At 47.2% G+C, this 18,666-nt stretch overlaps 1 protein-coding gene across 4 annotated transcripts in view; it reads right to left on the minus strand.

Annotated features, from left to right (window-relative positions):
• The window catches only part of TNR (tenascin R), a 398,595-nt gene that overhangs the window by 80,349 nt on the left and 299,580 nt on the right, over nt 1–18,666 (minus strand). For 2 of the 4 annotated variants that reach the window (XM_064478014.1, XM_031435726.2), the window contains 2 exons: nt 5,664–6,194; nt 2,683–3,159 (listed from right to left, as the gene is read on the minus strand). In XM_064478014.1, coding sequence (XP_064334084.1) covers nt 2,683–3,159; nt 5,664–6,162 — 976 coding nt within the window. In that variant the 5' untranslated portion in view covers nt 6,163–6,194. Of the gene's footprint in view, nt 1–2,682; nt 3,160–5,663; nt 6,225–18,666 lie in introns of all 4 variants that reach the window. The other 2 variants (XM_031435725.2, XM_031435727.2) reach the window with 1 other exon arrangement.

The following is an 18,666-nucleotide window of genomic DNA, read 5'->3' on the forward strand; positions in this document are numbered from 1 at the left end:
AGCTTTCATATTAAGAGACTATTCCTTTGTGTATGTGGCTTCCAAAAATTTTATTTTCCGATTCCACTCTACTTAGCTTCCCGGGGATGATTAAAGAGCTCTAGAAGTTGGTAGGAGACCAGGGTGCTCATTCTTGCTCTGCCATTAATTAGCCGTCTGGCTCTGGAAAAAAATCTTTCCATCTCCCTGGGCTGCCGCTTTTTCAATTTGTAAAATGAGAAGCCCAGAGTCGCTTCTTTCTAAGGCCTGTTTTAAGTGCCCATATTCATGAATTTTTTTGTTCTATTGTCTTAGAGTGGCCAGAGAACAGAGGCGGAAGGGTTGAGATCTGGTCCCAGGGACCACCATGAGAAAGATCAAGGCTCAGAGTCAAGCAGAGCAGCCTTACGCCATTCAGTTGCATTCAAGCCCTAGTGGCTTGAGGGGTTTGGGAAGGAAGGCCACGCAGTGGGCAGCTCTCACCCATGCCCTTGCCTAAGAGAAAAGAATGACCTCCGAGGAAGTGTGCTCTGTGGCTCTCCATGTTTTCACCTTCCTCATTCTCTCCCCTCACCCCTGTTGGCGCGGGGAATGGTAACGCTGGAGTGTGTGCACCTGGCCAGAAATGTCAAGCAGTGGATAAAGAGCCCCTCTCCTAGAGCCATTTCACAAAAAGCCAGCGAAGGAGCACTTTAGATAATGACCTAGATATTTCCCTGGAAGAGACCCACGGCATTTGGTTTAAAAGACAAGCACTAAGAGCAGCACCTCCTGCAATACTCATTGTGGCTCCATGGTTGCCATAGAAACGGATGACGATTATGCAACTGTCCCTCCTCACATGCTTTGGGAACCTGTGCTTCATCGGGGCATCCAGGAGTCTTCCTCAGACGGCACAGAGGTAACGTGTTGGAGGTAACACATGCTCGTGGTTTGGACTCAACCCAGTTGTAGTTACGCTGGCAGCTGTTGGGTCTTCCCTGAGTGACCAGGAGGGTTTAGCTCCAGTTCAGTTTGGACCCTGGATCAGATTAAGATTCTGTTTGCAAATGAGCCCATTGCTATGGAAGAGCAGGGTCAATAACATGGCAGGTACATACCACCCACCAGGGGTCAGTTTTATTAAGAAGCACGTGAACTGTAGAGTAGCCATACATAGCGGGGGCCCCAGCTGACCCTTAGCATCCTCCAAGGGTGCCTCGTGCAGCCTCGTCCCATGGGTGGGAACTAGGATCCTGCTTCAGCCTCCCCTTCCCAGCAATTCCCTAGTGACTTTGGATTTGAAAATGACAAAGCTCAACTTCTGCCAGAAATTTCCCTCGGAACAATTGGTATAACTATTTATAATTTTAGGAAGATACTTCAGTGAACAAAATTAGAAGGCTAAATGAAATAATTGAATACAGAAAAAATGGAGGAACACGGAAATATTTGTTTTTGCTAAGCAGTGAGTTAAAAGTTGTTTTTCTTTCAGTTATTGCCATGGATCTTGTAAAAGAACTTGGAGTCACAGGTGCAGGAGTCTCATCTGTTGGTCTGCTATCTAGATGGGAGTCACTGATGATGCTTAAGAGTAAAAGGCTGGTGAAGCTGGCCTCCCAGGATGTCCCCCTTAAACTGATGTCAGAAGGCTGATGAGAACATTCCTAGAATCAATTCATCCACTTTAAAAATGTTTGTTTGTTGTTGTTGTTTACTTTAAATCTTCCCCATGGGCACTCTGAGCCCACTTGTTACAAGATTGAACTATAAACGGAAGTGTCAGGATCAGTGACTCCTCTGTACTGTGTGAAACACAAATGTATCAGCAAGAGTCAGTGATTCAGCCAGAAGAGGACGAGCAATAATAGTGAGATGATGGACATAATCTGATTTTAGGGAAAAGAAAGTGATCTCCAATGAGATATTGATATTTTCCCACTGATGGATTTAGGTCTTCATTTCGGGACAACACCTTTGTGTTGGTTTCCATGGTGTAGACACGTATGGGATTGGTTTCGATTTGCTCTATGCCATCTGGAGCAAAGTGAGTCATAGCCTTTTAATGTTTTGTGCTTTCAGTGTTTGTACTAATGTTAGAATGTGAGCCGTTGCTCCATGCCTTCGGTACTTTGCTCCTGTTTGCATGTAATTCCTTGCTTATAAATGCTTTTATCCATGTGGCCACTAGATCATTTCATAAATTAATAACACTCTGTGATATGTAAGCTCCAGAATAATCAGAGTGCCTGGCTAGTCTGGTTATCCCAGACTAACGGCCATCTCATGCACTGCATCATAAAAGGACGTGTCCCTGGAACATGACAACAGGCAAGGAGGTACTTTGGAGCAGGTGGACCTCTTGGAAGCCCGCTGAGTTAGTTGCCTTGCCTGGGGGTCCCATGGCCTGGCTCTCCGCTCTCCTCCATCTCAAGGACAGTGAGATGCTGTCACCCTTATGACCGTTGCCTTTGTTCTGGTCTTGGGGTAAGATCCCACTTTCAGCCTGAACTTGACCTTTTCTGGCTTCCACCCTTCCCGTCTTAGACCTGACTCGTCAATTGTGACTGACTCAAGAAACCAGCTCTCTTGGAAAGCAAATGTGCACGACCGAATTGGGAATTCTTTTGCCTGAAATTCACCTCCCCGCCCATCTCTCTTCCCACCTCCAGTTAGTTTGCTGGACCACCCCGGCCACAGGCCCCGTGGAGCTCCCCTTCCTACCTGCCGAGCAGTCAGGGCCCTGGTAGCCCTCTTCACAGAAGCACAGGCCCTCCTGGCAGTGTCCTCGCCCGCTGCAGGCGTTCAGACACCGCCGCTGGCTGCAGTCCTCACCGGCGTAGCCCTCCTGGCATAAGCAGGTGCCGTTGGCACATATCCCCTTCCCCGAGCAGTCCCCAGGGCACCTCAGCTCGCTGCAGTCCTCGCCCGCGTAGGCCTCCTCGCAGACGCACTCCCCGTCCACGCACAGCCCCCGGGAGCTGCAGTCTGTGGGGCACCGGGGCTCCGAGCAGTCGTCCCCGCTGTACTCGCTGTCGCAGATGCACTGGCCGTCCACGCACACTCCCCGGCCGGAGCAGCCCAGCGGGCAGTAGGGCTCCGAGCAGTTCTTGCCAAACCAGCCTTCGTGGCAGATGCAGCCACAGGACTCGAGGCTAAAGTTGCCGTGGCCACTGCAGTGAGGGATATAGTCCAGTTGTCCTGAAACGGCCAAGGAGAAGGTCAGAGAGGGGCAGTGGAACTTCCGGTAAATGGTGTATGGGGGTGGCGGCCAGAGACCTCTGCTCACTCTCTGATCAGATCTGTGTTGCTGAGAACTAGTTTGGTACATCATCGACTTCATAAATGTTTTACTCTAGTCTGGGTTGTCCGTGCCTGGCCCGTGCTGGGGGCAGGGATGAGGGACCTGGGGTCCCTTGTCCTTCAGGAGCTCGCCTTCCATGTGTCTTACCTTGGGTCCCCTAGAAGCAGACCCGAGATTTGGATGCAGGTGAGATGACTTACAGGGAAGTGCTCCCAAGAAAAACTGGTCAAGGAGAAGGGAAGACTGGGGAGCAAGGAGCCCAAGCCAAGCACATCATCAGGCAGAGTTCCAGGGAGGGTCACTTGGGTTCAGTCCTGCAGGGTGTTCTGGCCGCAGTGCAGGTCACACCTCACCGGGAGTGAAGGGCTGTCCCTGGGGGGTGTAAATGCTCGCACTCTTCTGCTGTCCCCTGGGGCAGGCCAAGGGGCTTCTCACAGCCCAAGGAGAGCCCCTGACCAAGATGCCCAGGTGCTGGCTGTGGGGACTGAAGGCGATCCGAGGGGAGAGAGGCTCAGCCTGGGTCCTGTTATGCAGGGCAAGTTCACGTTTGCTGCAGACCCTTCCCACTCCCTCTCCGTCCCGCAGTATGACTCTGCTCATTCACCACAGCTCAGCGCCAGGGTCACTTAGAAGGCTTCCCGGAACTTCAGTATCATTTAGTGACTATTTGCTGTGATCTTTTTAGGATTCTATGCATATCTCCAGTCCTAGCCCTTACCACGCTATAACCACGGTGGTTAATTTATCTGTCTGGCATGAATCAAACGATCTTATTAAACAAACAGAAAACCAGTACCTGCTTGGCATCCTTCGCTGCACTTGGCCCTAGGAATATGAAGTCAAATAACTTCTGTCCTTGTTTAATTCTGCCACTCCGCCAGTTCCCACAGCCTGAAAGGATGCTACACTGCCATGGGTTAGCATAGCTCTCCCTTGTAGATTTTTTTCACGTCTGCCAGGGAGCCTGGGGGGAAGCTGGCAAAAAGCCCACTCATAGAAGCCACCAGCATCCTGGGCAGCAGAGAACCCACGTCTGTGCACACCTGTGACTTCCCCATAGTCTCACCAGTTCCACTCAAAATGTGAACTGCCCTGACGGTCCTCACTGAGGAGGGAGACACTGAACAAGTGGACTTTCTCTTCTCAGCCTCAGATTGCTTATTTGTAGTTTTGGTTACAAGGGGGAGGAGGACGTGAGAAAACCTAAGAAATACTTCACCACTCAAAGACTGCTGCCCGTCTTAGTGTCTCAGGGTGAATGTGTCCATAGCCCCCTGGACATGTGGGCCATCCAAGCCCTGTTAAAATGTCACTCCTGCCACCTCCTTCATCCTTCTGCAAGCCTTGAGCTATTGGACCCTATGCAGGTATAAGTTTAAACCCAAGATAGTAAGACACCTTCCTCTTCTTGTTAAAGGAATGAATTGCATGGGTCTGAGGCTCCTTTTGGGTGAGAGAAGCTGGGCACAAAAGGGGACAGACACACTTTCTGCTCATTGAGGGTCAGCTGATAACAGCTATGGTGCGTAGGTGCTTCCTAGAAGCCAGGCTGTCATCTGAATGGAGGCTCTTCTGTTTAATAACTCCTTGTCATTCTAGTCAGTCACCATTTGTCAGTGGGGAAAGGAAGGCATGGGTTATGTAACTTGCTTAAGGCACGATCTAGCAAGTAGCAGAGCCAGGATTTGAAGTCAGAAAGTCTGGCTCTGAAGATGAAAGGACTTCTTCCAGAGACGTCAAAACAGTCGTTCATGAGTGTTACTAGTCAGGGGGTGGGCTAGGCTAAGGGTACGTCTCCTGGATTCTCAGCTTTTCTGTCAAGGGGTGGGGGTTGTAATAAGCTCAGTGAGCAGGCATGTGCGTGCGTGTACACACACCCACGTGTGTTCATGGAGGGGGCAGGGGCTGAAACCGGCATCCTGCGGAGAAGATGGGCAAAGGCCCTCTGAGACCTTAATGACTTTCATTTACTCAGACGGGAGACAGGCTGGGACTGAGTGAACAGAGCGCCTGCTTTCTCTAGTCCCTCAGGTTAACATGGATAGATATCAATTCAACAGCCTGTGAAAACCAAAGATGAATGAAGACAGACATCAAATTCCCTGCTCGCCACAGAAGTTGCTCTGCTGAACCGATGTACCATTACCTGACTCACCCCCCCAAAATCAGGTTAATGTATTGCAAACTGCCTGAGTGCTGGAGAGAAGCCCGGCACCGAATCCCCCGGGAAGGACCACATTTAGATCTTAGAGGTGTATTAACGGAGAGCTGCAGACTAGGGCACGCTTCTCCCCTCTGTGTGAAGAGGTTCCTGGGGAGTGGTTGCGCACGCTCATGCACTCTCCCTCTCCCCGCGGTGGCACCCTCCCTCCCCCCTGAGGTGCGAGCTCCCAGCCTCTACCTGTAGCAGCGCTTTCTTGGCAGCAGCTGCTGCTGCACTGGTCCCGCAGCACTGACACCTCCCTCTCCAGCATCTCGATTCGGCTCAGCAGCTCCTGCAGCACCTGGGCCGAGCTGGCACATGGGCAGGCCTTTTTAGGGAGGTTGATCCTGTGGGTGAAGGTGACGTGGCTCTCGTGGTCCGAGGTCTGCCCCGTGTACTCCGCCAGCACATCATCTTCGGCACTCACCTCCTGCTCGGCCGAGGCCTCCAGCCCCGAGGAGCAGAGGCTGTCCAGGGGCACGTTGATGTTGTACACGTGGTTGAAGACCACCGGCTGCTCTTTGCCGGATGTGTTATAGCTGGTAGTGCCGCCTTCCTCCTCCACGGCCTGTCTCTGGACTCTTTCCGTGGTGACTTCGAGCTGACACTCCGAGGGCTTGAGCATGGAGCCCAGAAGGATCAGGTTGACGCCAATGAGCATGTTCTTCAAGACCACGGTTTCCCCATCCGCCCCCATCCTCTCAGCAGATCTCCAGGTTCAGGACCAGCCTGCAGTAGAAAGCATGGAGTTGTGGGGATCTGTAAGAGAAACCAAGGAGCGAGATGCCCTCTGAGAGCTGTGCTGGGGCACCAGGCTGTGCACAGTCCCACAAAGCTAAAGGATGGGCAGTTACAGATTGCAAGGGGAAGGTTAGGGAAGGGAGAGTCATCCAAGCCTAGAGCTTTGTCTCCTAGAGGAGCAGATCCCTGAAAATGGGTACCACTCTGCAGAAGGGCATTTTGATTTCCCAAAAGGCTTGCTTAGAATGCATGAGTCTGGCCCCCCTGCTGGGCAAGTGGTTCCAGTAAAGAGGACATGCGAGGACTGGGGGCAGGAGCTCTGTGGATAGGCTATTCCTCCAGGGAGATATCAGAGCATCCTTTCACTTGCAGGTGAGAATTAGGATGAAGGGCACCATGGAGCCTTAGGCGTACCCTCACATTTCCCCAGATATTTATTATGAAGGAGCCCCGCCAGCCACTTCAAAATAACTTATTAACGCCTCTAAGCTCATCTATTCAACACAAGTTGACTTTAGAATAACCAACCAGGCAGATAATACAGTTCAAGGTAATTGTTGTTGTTAATAATCCTTGGGTACATTTGTGATTATCTGGGACTGTGTGAGCTGAACTTTCTTTTAATCTTCTCATTAGTATTGTCCCAGTGCTTTGTGACCACGGGGTGCCTTTCTTCTGAGGTCCTGTTTAAATTGCTAAAATAGTGAATTAGCTCCTCTGCTGGTTACCTAGTCACCAAGAACCATGAAGAACGATAAATTTACTGTAATGCAAATCAGTTTTTACAGAAATTATATTTCTTTTGTATTCCCTATGTGAAAGAGGAAAGAGGCTTACAAACTTTGGTTCTAATGGTAATGTCAAAGCTACTAAGAAGATTAAAGACGCGGGAATGGAGTGAGAGTGAATATGAGTTGGAGAAGAAGGCAATAAATGACAGCCAACATTAACTGAATGTGCATTGTGTACAGACTGCACCATGCACCTCACATATGATCTTACTGGACCCTCGGAACAACCTTATGATGGGATGTCATGATGATCTCCATCTTACAGTGGAGTGAATTCTGCCTAGAAAGCTTAAGATTTGAATGCGGGTCTGACTCTAAAACCTGTGTCCTTAACTGCTATGTTCCGGGGCTTTTCTTGAAAAGTATGTTCAATTTTCTGTTGTCTGTTTTGGAAATTGTATTAGTTCTAGGATCTTCCCAGGAATATTCAGATTAGAAAGTTTTACTAGGGCCAGATCCAGTGTTCCTTCTGCCATGAAGCCTTCTGCTCTCACCTTTTCCCTCCTGTTTCAGGCTAAGTTCATTCCCCACACCTCTATTACCCCCTTCTGACAGCATTTGCCCCACTAGACCATAGGTTTCCTTTGTCCACTTCTGCCCCCACCCCCCTCACCTCCCACACCTACCCTGGACTGCTAAGTCAGTTTAGGTCAGACCACATCTTATCCACAGTGTTTGATGTGTGTCTAGGACAGCAAAATTGCTCAGCACCGTGGTTGTTGAATGAGTAGGTGGGTAGATATACAGAAGGATGAATAAACAGATGAATTAATGAGTAAATGCGCAGTGAGCAAAGTTTGAATCATTCTCCAACTCATTTAATCTCATTCCATTATCCTCAAGTTATTCTCTGTTCTCTTCAGTTTCAGTTCAACTGAACAATATCTGAGGGTTGATTTTATTAGGAGTAATCTGTATTACTGACTAGTATAAAAATCATGTCTTATTACTCAGTTTTTGTATGTTGGACTAAAATCTATCCCTGTTTCCAATACGAAGAGGAAGCAGAACAGAGTAGAGATGGTAAGATCCTGGAATCTGGAGCCAGACTGCCTGGTTCTTCCCCTGTCCAAGGACTACCCAGAAGTCACTGGAACATGTGAGAAATCTCATCCATCGGTGGATAGGAGTGACACGTTGAACACCCTTGTTCAAAGAAGGGTGAAGTTCTTGGAGTGACATAGGAGGTGGCGATCCACTGGTCACATCCAGATAAGGTAAATCAACCTTGAGGATAGACGGAGTGACAAGTCTGAACCCAACTGCCCTCATGACTTTAAGTTTTCCAAGCCCCTCTATCTGAGACATTACTTGCCTTCCCATTTTCAGGTGCTCTAGGCATTGTGTCCTTGGAGTGGCATTCTTATATCATTGAAAACTTCCTAGGAATGGCTCTGATATCAGTTATTTATACTTACCTTTACATTTAAGGCCAAGGAGCCTTAACTGTCTCACTTTCCAACTAAAGTTGGTTTGTCTGATCCATGTTAATATCACTGAATAGATTTTGTTTCCCCCTGGGGATTGTAAAATTATCATGTAACACCCATAGCATTTAACATAGCTTTTGTCACAGAGCAGGCAGTCAATAAATAAGTGAAAGAATACATGGCATTATAAATGAGAAGGAAGACAAGTGACAGGAAAATTAAAAGGAAAAAAACATTAGGTTCTACACTTAAATCCAAAGCAAGAATTGCAAAATTATATATGGAGGTAAAAGTGTAGCATTAAGTGTGAAAAAACACAAGGTTTTAGTCAATAACCAAACTTCCTATGAATTAGTCAACAGTGTGATAGTTGTAACTCCAACATCTTATTTAGACTCCGACTTTATTAATTAAAATACAGACTAGGATGAGCAGGGGGTGTTTGCTCTGTACTGCACCCATCATTGATTACTTTCGGGTGCCTAGGATGCTGAAGCTGCTCAAAATCTTGTCATAGGTGAGGGAATTTAGCATTTTGGTCCAGAGATGTGAAGACTCCAGAGGTGTTGTTCCTTTATCATTCATTCCTTTGACAAACATTTATTGTGTACCTAATATATGCTGGTTCCTTTATTCATGGAGGTTATATTTAAGTGTGTGGAGGTGGGCGGGAGGGGGAGGGAAGACAATAGATAAATACCCACAGTATACGATCATTGTTCTCAAGTGCATCCACATACCAAGTATCTATCTCTCTATCTATTTATATTGAAGTATAATTGATCTACATTGTTGTGTTAGTTTCTGGTGTACAGCATAGTGATTCTGTTATTTCTATGTATATACATATATTCTTTGTCATATTCTTTCTCATTACAGGTTATTACAAGACATTGGATATAGTTTCCTGTGCTATTCAGGAGGACTTTGCTGTTTATCTATTTTATATAGAATAGTTTGTGTCCGCTAATCCTAAACTCCCAATTTCTCCCTCCCTGCTGGTAACCATAAGTTTGTCTTCTATGTCTGTGAATCTATTTCTTTTTAGTAAATAAGTTCATTAATGTCACATTTCAGATTCCACATATAAGCGACATCATATAATATTTGTCTTTCTCTGTCTGACTTATTTCATCTAATACGATAATCTCTAGGTCCATCCATTTTGCTGCAAATGGCATTATTTCATTCTTTTTTATGGCTGAGTATTATTATTATTGTGTGCATATATATATATATATATATATATATATATATATATACACACACACACACCACAACTTCTTTATCCAGTCATCTGTTGATAGACATTTAAGTTGCTTCCATGTCTTGGCTATTGTAAATAGTGCTGCTATGAACATTAGGCTGCATGTATCTTTTCGAATTAGCGTTTTTTCCAGATATATGCCCAGAAGAGGGAATTGCTGGATCATATGCACATACCAAATGTTTATGATGACTTAGTCCTTGTCCTTGAGAAACTCCCAGTCTCATAAAAGAGATGGAAACACGAGTAAATATAATGACAATGCAATGTGATCATTACCGTGACCAACAAACACAAAATGCCCTGGGACGGCTGCAGGTGATATAAGCAACTTTGCCTGGGGCAGCAGGGAAAGTTATACAGAAGCAGTGGGGTAGTTGTCAGCTCTGTTTGCCAAGTATTTCTGGCCCGGCTTTCCAGACACATGGTAGGACTGCAGTTTCCAGGACTGTATTTTCCGGCACCCCCGTTGGTTAGGTGAGGCCGTATCACTAGTACTGGCCAATGAGTAGTGAGAGAAAGTGATGGGAGTCACTTCTGGGCTGCATGTTAATTTCTGACGGGAGACCCTGCAGAGCTTTCTCCCTCCCATGGTGACCGGCAATGTTCAAGATGGTGGCTGCTTTCTCAGTCTGGGTCCCTGAATGACTACGACAAAAAGTGCCCTGGCTGTGTACAGTGGGTGCGTAGTGCATGAGAGAGAAATAAACCTTTGGTTTTTGAAGCACAGATTTTGGTATTGCCTTTTCACACAGTCTATCAGAAGAGACTACCGAGTTGGATTTTAACAGATGACTCTTTAGGTAGAGAAAACAGAAGTTCATTATAGATGGAAGAAATTGCATTTGCTGAAGCTCTGATATGTGCACAAATATGGCTTGTTCAATGAATGCAAGTATTTGAAGGGCCATTACATACTATGGGACTGGACTTTCATACGGGAAAAAGCCCAAGGGAGGTAATTTCCACCAAATGGGAGAATCTACAGGGAAACAGATTTTAGCTGCATGTAAAGAACAGCTTTTCCAGTGGTCAGAGCTTGGGTTGTCTTGCTAGGTAGTGAGTTCCTGGTCACTGGAGGTCAAGTCACTGCAGGCACAAGCCAAAAGGCTACGCAGTGAGAATGCTGAAGATGAGCTCTTAAGCATCGCATGAGCGGTTAGACTAAAATGAACCTTAAGGTCTTCCCTCCCTGATGCTTTAGGAATTCATGTTCTTCCATGTCAATTGAGGAGTCCACCCACTATAATATTGTAGTAGTAGCCCGAGCCTGCCAGAAGAAATCACCAAACTGGGTAGCTTAAAACTATAGAATTTTATTCTCTCACAGTTCTGGAGGCTGGACGGTCAAAATCAGGAAGACACCAGGATTGGTTCCCTCCGAGGCGCTCAGGGAAAATCTGTTATGTGCCTCTCTCCTTGCTCCTGGCGATGGCGGCCACCCTTGGTGCCCCACGGCTTGTAGGTTCATCCCTCCAATCTCTGCCTCCATCCTCACACTGCACTCTTCCTGTGTCTCTGTGTCTTCACGTGGCCGTCTTCTTCCAGGGACATCAGTCCTCTTGGGTGAGGGGCGTATCATTGCAGTATGACCTCATCTTAAATGATTATCTGTGCAGTGACCCTGTTTCCAAATAAGGTCACAGTCTGAGGTACCAGGAGGTTAGAACTTCAACATATCTTCTTTGTGGGACACAGTTCAATCCTTAACACTTACCAAGAGCTAACTGAGCATTTACCAGGCACCAAGCTAAGCATTTTCCTTACATTATTTTATTTATTTCTGACAACAATCCTATAAGCTAGGGAGGGGTGATATTCAGGACTCAAGATACTTAGGAGCTGGTCTGGTCGGGCAGCAACCAACCAGAAAGGGGCATCCATCAATCAGACCTGCTGTAAGCAACCAGCAGGGTGATTTCACCACGATGGTAGGTCCTCTTGCAGTTTCCATGGTGGGAGATGAAGGAAATGAGCCTCAGAAAAGGCCAAGGAATGTGACCAAGATTGCACAGCTAATGAGCACAGAAGCCAAGACTGAACCCAGAACCTGCTGACCATAGTCTGTACTCTTAACTGCTCTTTTCCAGCCAGCTTTAATTAGCAGCCACCAAGGACTCTCATGAAAAGTCTTCAAGAGTTCTTACAAATCAACACTCTCTTCTCCCGGGATCAGATTTAAGACTTTCTGACAGCGATGACTTTTAGCTTAATGTTTTCTCCACCAATCCAGGTTACTACCCCAGAAATTGCTTTAGCCTCTCATTCTGGAGAGAAGGCTTGTCAGATGGCTCTTTATTTAAAAGCACCCAGCCTCCACTGTGTCCCCCAAATATCAAGAGCGATGCTTACCCAGTAAACCTTGATCCTAGAGGGGTCAGAAAACATTTTCTACACTCACCCTTCCCCAGGACAATTCCCCGCCAGCCAGCAGTTACAGAAAATCAGGGCCTGCCGTGGCCCCCTCCGGCTTCATTCACTTCTCTGAGCTCCCTCTGGCGGGTCCCCAGCCGGCTCAGTGACAAGCCATTGTGGACCACACCGTGGATTCTGCCTCTCTCTTGTGTCTCCATTTGCGTTTGGCTGAGGTTGCTCTGGGAGGGCAGGCCGAGGGAGGGGGCAGGATGGATGGCATGGCTTCATTTTTCTCATTTCGTCTGAAGCCTGCTGGAGGGGGATGGGGAATGAAACTAATGTTTATTTAATGTCTACTTAATAAGTGCGCCCTTAGTTTTGCTAAGCTCATGTCGCTTAAGAATTACTTCAAAGTTGCTTTTCTTCCTTTTGTCCCTGAAAGCTTCCCTTTCTGGCTTCATTCTCCACCTCCACCTCTGTTCCACAAAGAACACTGACTGTAAGGCAGGCCAGCTCTGTGACAATACTGGGGGCAGATTTTTGCAACTTCCTACAAGGAAGGTCTGGTCTAATCCTGTGGCACACTCAAGAGTGCCGCATGAGATGTGCTTGTCTCCCCTGAGAGGGACCTCACCTGCTCTGAGACCGTCGTCGTCTGACTTCGGGGTGAGGCAGCGGCTGCGCCTCTCAGCTTAGCTGCAAAATCTCTGTCACCAAAAGCCACTTGGGAGGTTGGAGGGGACCAGGAGAGCCTCAGTCCTCCCCCACTCTCCTCCTATCTCTCAGATGCCAGACTAGACTTATAGGACTCCAGACGGAACCCAAACGGACCAGTCAGAGTGATGAAGTGGTGGTGGGAGGGGGCGGGTTGTTGGGGGAGGGGGTCGAGAAGATGGAGAAGGAAAAAATGGCAGCGTGTCAGGCTGGTGAGAGGAACAGACAATACTTCTACAGGTAGAGGGAGAAAACGTAAACCTGAGGGACAGGTCATACACTCAGGGCTCGAGGATACCTAACAGTCATGAACAAGACAGATAGCTTGCGACCCTCCAGACGAGGCTGCAAGCAAGTTGCATTAATTCAATAGATTGATACTCAAGAAATCCGTGCCATGCCATTGATTCATTTCCTCCACTCCAGCTTCCTTATCAATATAATCATCATGGGCAGCACCAGAGGGGTCTCTGGGTCATTTGTAAGAGGCGAGCAGACAGCTGGACAGTCCTCCAGGCCCAGGTGGTGCCGTGTTACCGAGATGCACGCTCTTCTCCCAGTGGCCTGCAGGGAGGGCGGGGGCCACCCCAGCTCGGCCAAGTCTCGCCCCGGCTAAAGTTGTTCTTAAGTGGCTTTTCTTTCCCTTGCCCTCATCCACATTCCTTCTCCTGGCTTTACTTCTTCATGTTGAAGAGCTTTGCTGCTATTCCAGAAAGATATTCTGAGAGCCATCACCTTTACACAGACTCAGAGGAGGAGAGGAGAACTGATCTCAAGAAGGTGGGGGTGTGGGGTGGGAGGAAGGTCAGAGAGGTGATGGAGAGGGAGAGGAACAGCCAGAAGTCACCCCTGCTGAACCTATGTCTTTGTGTTTTTCCTTTTTTTTTATCTCCTAGAGTTAGAGAGGGGGTGCAAGAGACACAGAGGAACCTCAGAAAGAAAAAAGAAAAATAAATGTGTGTAGGTTGTGGGGCAGGTAAGGAAAGGTGATCTCCATGGGGGTGGGCGGCCAGTGCTCTGTTTGGATTTTCTAGCTTCTGCCAATCTTAGTCCCCACACTGTCCCTGGGGGTGATTATAAACCAGAACCGTATCTGTGAAAAAAATGACACTCTTTTTTTTTTTTTTTTTTAGTTAGAATTAGTTTAAAAATAGTTCCCTCCCTGCCGCTGGGATGCTCTGTCACTTGGAGAAAGAGGGTAATTATGAAAGACGAGGGTGTAATGTGATTACCGCCGGCCCCATTGTGTCAGCGGAGGCAGCGTCAGGGCTGCTGCGAGGACTCGGGGCCGCCAGGCCCCATCAGCACTGGGCCTTTATTGGGCCTGTCAGGTTTCTGAAAAGAACCTGAGGGCAGAACACTCCCCGCAGACAAGACTCCGTGGCTGGCCCAGAGCTGTCAGGAAGGGCTCGAGTCGGGGGAGATGCGAGGCCGGGCTGGGGCATCGCCTCCCACCCGGCCTGGCTGCCCACCGCTCCTGAACCCCACCATGGGGTCTGCAGGAACGGGTCTTTGGTTCAGACGTGATGAAGCCACATTCATTTTTCAACACCAGTGGTCAGCCCAGTTTATTTTTTGTGTATGTCCGTGCAGATTAGAGAAACCACAGTGGCTGGGACATGGAATCTGGCTTCTGGTCCTGTCCTCTGGCTCTGTCTTGAACTAGCTGTGAGAATTCTAATTGACCTGGCCTCTGAGAGCAATTCTGTCTTCGTCTGAAAAATGGGGTCCTGAATATCAATCAAGGGAACAATCTCTAGGGAGTAATAAAATCTCATGACTGGAGGTGAGGGTGAGGTCTTCCTGGTTTGAATCCCTGCTTACCAAGTGGCAAGACTGGGCAAGTTTTACTGCTGAGGGGTGACTATTTCCTTTTGGGGCAGCTAAGTTTTCTCCATGATTTTTGGTAAATAGGGATCTCATTTAGGTGCGAATTTATCCAATTTTTATAGATCCCAGAGAATTCTTAACATCTGTAGAACATTTGACTATATTCATATATATATGTATATATATATAGCATGTATATATATAGTCATATCTATGTGTGTGTATATATATATACTCATATATATATATATATATATATATATATATATATATATATATAAATTTTAAAAATATAGAGCCCTATTGAATCCTCATAACAGGCAATGGGATTATTCCAATTTTATAGATAGGCTGAAAGTGTGGGAGTGATTTTCCCAGTTACACACAGTACATTAGAGCCAGATTAAATCCTGAGTCATATTTCCAGACTCAGTTCAGTCGTAGAGGCCACAGCCTCCCTCTGTCAGCCACCTTTGTCCTTTGGAGGTAGGTAGGGTATAAATAATGAATTCCTAATTAGTCGCCACCATTTTGGTCAAAAATTCTCCCAAGAGTCTGACCTTTTGCTGTCATTAATATCTGCTTTCCATCTGTGTTTCTCGAGCTGGGAGAAGAGCACACCACGCTTTCCTGTCCAGTGGTTCTACCTGCACAGTCATCACACAGCTTTTCATCTTTCTCTTCTTTACGTTTAATAAAACTGGAAAGCAAAGTCTCTCGTAAGAAAGCTTGCCACTCAGACTGCAACCCAAATCGATGATTTCTATTTCTCGCCCGAGACACTTCTCAGGACAGACTGAGAAATTGGTTTAGAATATAAAAAGCGACGTCTGCCCTCCTGGGGCTTCTAGTCTAGATGAGGAGACGAGACTCACACGTGCAGAACCAAAGGACAAGGCAAGGCAGTTCAGTTGTGGTGTTAAACGGAAGGTCACGTAAAGGTTAACGGAGGCTCCTAACAGCGTGGGAGGAATGCCTGGGGAAGGCTTCCTGAAGAGGCGGGGTCCCAGTCCGGATGGAGGGATGGCATTGGGAAGGTGGGTAGGAGCCGTGCAGAGCAGGTGGGAAGAGGGGCAAAGGGCACAGCGTGAGCTGAGTTGACTGACTCAAGGCCGAATGCAAGGAAGTTCTGCCTCTGAAGGGACCATCTTCAGCCTTCACAAAGGCTTAAAATCTATTAAAACTGTGTTATGAAAATGTGTAAAAATAACCCCTGCATGCCCTGTGTGTGCTTATGAGATAAGGCAGCTGGGCATGTCTTAGAAGTGTTTCCAGGACTTGACGTCCAGGAGGCCACCTCGGGACCATAAATGTGAGCTCAGAACTTCTAATTAATTGTAACTATAGGTGGAGGAATTGTTTGCTTGATTACTTGGCCATTGAAACCCTTTAGAAACAATCAAACCTTAGGAGTAGTTACCTGTGGAAATTATACTCACCCACATCCAGAAGACTGGATAATTTACCTGCTCTAAAAATACCTAATGACAGAGTCAAATATTAAATTCACGCTGTTTCCAATCAATTGATCCTTCAAGCAGGAACTGAATAATTGCTTTGATATTGGCTATCCAGTACTTTTTTCAGATGACATGTATGTTGGAGGTGGCAACTTGTGAAAGTTCACCTCCAGAGGTCTAAAGAGTTATTCACTTTATTGTGCAAATTATGTGTTTTAGAGCATCAAATGGCGCCACCCTGACCCAAAGGCTACTCACAGGTAAATTATATTTTCTGGTGCATGAAATAGCATTTTTGAGCTGAAATCTGAGGAAGCTCTGAGGGTACTGGTATATGGAGCACAACTTGCTTAATTAAATTCAGTTACACACCAATTGCATGCCAGGAACTGGGCTAGGTTCCATTCGAGACGTCAGGGCTGAGCTAGAGAAATCCCAGGTAACTCCCTGTGTAACTGGGAGGAAGATATTTACATAACAAGGATAAATAGCAAACCATGACAAGGACCATATCCGAGGTCTGGAGAAATTCTCCTGGGAGCCCAGCAGAAGGAAGCATTTCAACTGCAAGACTCACTAGAAAAAGTCTGATGGAAAAGGTGGCCTTTGAGCTAGGTCTTGAAATCAAAAGATTTTGAAAAGTGGAGGCAGGGGAAAGGCAGTGAAGTGAGTGAGGAGCGGAGGAAGGGCACAGTTCCTGGGGTGCTGGCCGAGGGCTGTTTGTGTGTGTTCAGGGTTGAGGGTCCTAAGATGTCAGAGAGCCTTGGTTGGCATCTTTAGAAACTGGCTCTGGATTCTGTGGGCTGGCTGAGCCTCAGTGTTTTTTAAACAGGGCATGACATGATTAAAGAAATCCTTTAACATCGGCGGTTCCAATTGGCCCCAAAGATGAATTCTAATCTGAAAAACTCAAAAGATATTTTTTGCTTGTCATTTATCTTATTTTGTAGTTATTCAGTCAGTAAGGCCCAGATTAGCCTTGCTCATTACTTTAGAGAGTGGTTTTTCAGGGTACATAATTTCTTAAATTCCTTTTCTCTCACTCTCTGTCTTGACAAAACGCATTTTGCTCTCCATTAAATTATACTACATCATCTTTGTTCATTATTGTTGAAAGGGGGCTCCAGTGGAATTCAAATGCTGTTTTATTAACTGCTAAATCCAGGATATGTATTGTAAAATATTGGCCTTTTAAATGTTTTCAATCTGAATCAGGACAAGGATTCAAGGATTGACCATTTAGCTACAAGCAGCTGCCTTTTTGACAAATTAAGACTGCAGATGGCCCTGAGGCGGCGCTGAGTGCAGCCAGGCTTTGGTAAGCAAAGCACACTTTGAGGGTTCCCAAAGTCCGTGTATGATCCATTTAGGGTACAGAAACGCCCACAAGAGGATGCAAAATGTCTCCGGTGGGCTGGGGTTGACACCTGAAATGACTTGTGCGTGGTGTCCTGTCTCTTCGACGGGAGTTCTCCTTCCTCCCTCCCCGGCCTTGGCGCGCGCTGCCCGGCCGGCAGCCCTCTCCTGCACACACACTTCTAGGGCTCTCTCACTTTCTCCTCCAGACCCGTTCTCTCCCCTTCTCCTCCCAGACCTCTCTAATCAGCTAAAGGAGATCCCCAGCAGGGGAGCTGCAGCTCCAGCCGGAGGGGAGTCGGGTCCTGGCTTCCTTCCTGGAAGGTCACCCGGCTGGCTGTGTCCCTCAACACAGAGGCGTCGTTTCTCTCAGGGGGACCTTCCCTACATGACTGACTCTCTTCCCAGGTTCTGGTAACCTCTCTGCGAACTCCCCTCACCTTCTTTGGGGCTTAAGGATGGTCACAGCTCAGCTCCTACTAACCCCGGATGGGCTGGGTTCGTGTCCTCCCTGACTGACCCATGCCATCCAGTGCTCGTCCCTGTGGGTGCCCACTGGGACCTGACTTCTGGGGAAGAGCTGTTTCCCCCAGGCGTTTCCTCCTGTCCCCAACTCTGCTGTCCTTGGTGCTTCATTCCCTCAGTAGTCACATGCCAAACTAATATAAGATACAGTGTTGGCAATAAATTTACACCTTCTGAAAACCGACTGGGAAACAGGTAGGCCTTAAACCATAAATAACAGTGACATTTTCATTTTAACAACAGCCTTCAACTAACCTAACAGTGGACATGGTTCAGTGTGGTTTCAGGCTGTCACAGAGAGTAATATTGACTGCCTGTAAAAGGTTTCAACATTCTCCCCCGCATTGGTCTTTCTACCTTTCCCCCTTTCCCCTGCAGAAAAGCACCAGCATGAGTCAGAGTAACAGAACGCCTGGCATCTGCGAGCTCACTACAGTTTTCAAGATGCTTTCATAAACGTACTCTCAATGAATCCTTCTATGAATTTTGTGAAGTATGTGGGGATGTTGCCCCACTTTACAGATGAGTAAACTGAGGCTCATTCCTATGAATAACATGCCATAAGTCTGGTATTAAGGAAATCAAGTTTTCTGAGGGTGATCTATGCTACCTCTGAGACACTGACAGTATAAAAAGGAATCTGGCGCACATCTTCTTAAAGTGGGAGGAAAGAGGGCAGGACACAACCGCTGAAGGAGTGACACAGCAACTGAGGACAGGACCAACTGGTTA

The sequence above is a fragment of the Camelus dromedarius genome, chromosome 23, assembly GCF_036321535.1.
Source record: "Camelus dromedarius isolate mCamDro1 chromosome 23, mCamDro1.pat, whole genome shotgun sequence".
In the NCBI taxonomy this organism is placed as follows: Eukaryota; Metazoa; Chordata; class Mammalia; order Artiodactyla; family Camelidae; genus Camelus; species Camelus dromedarius.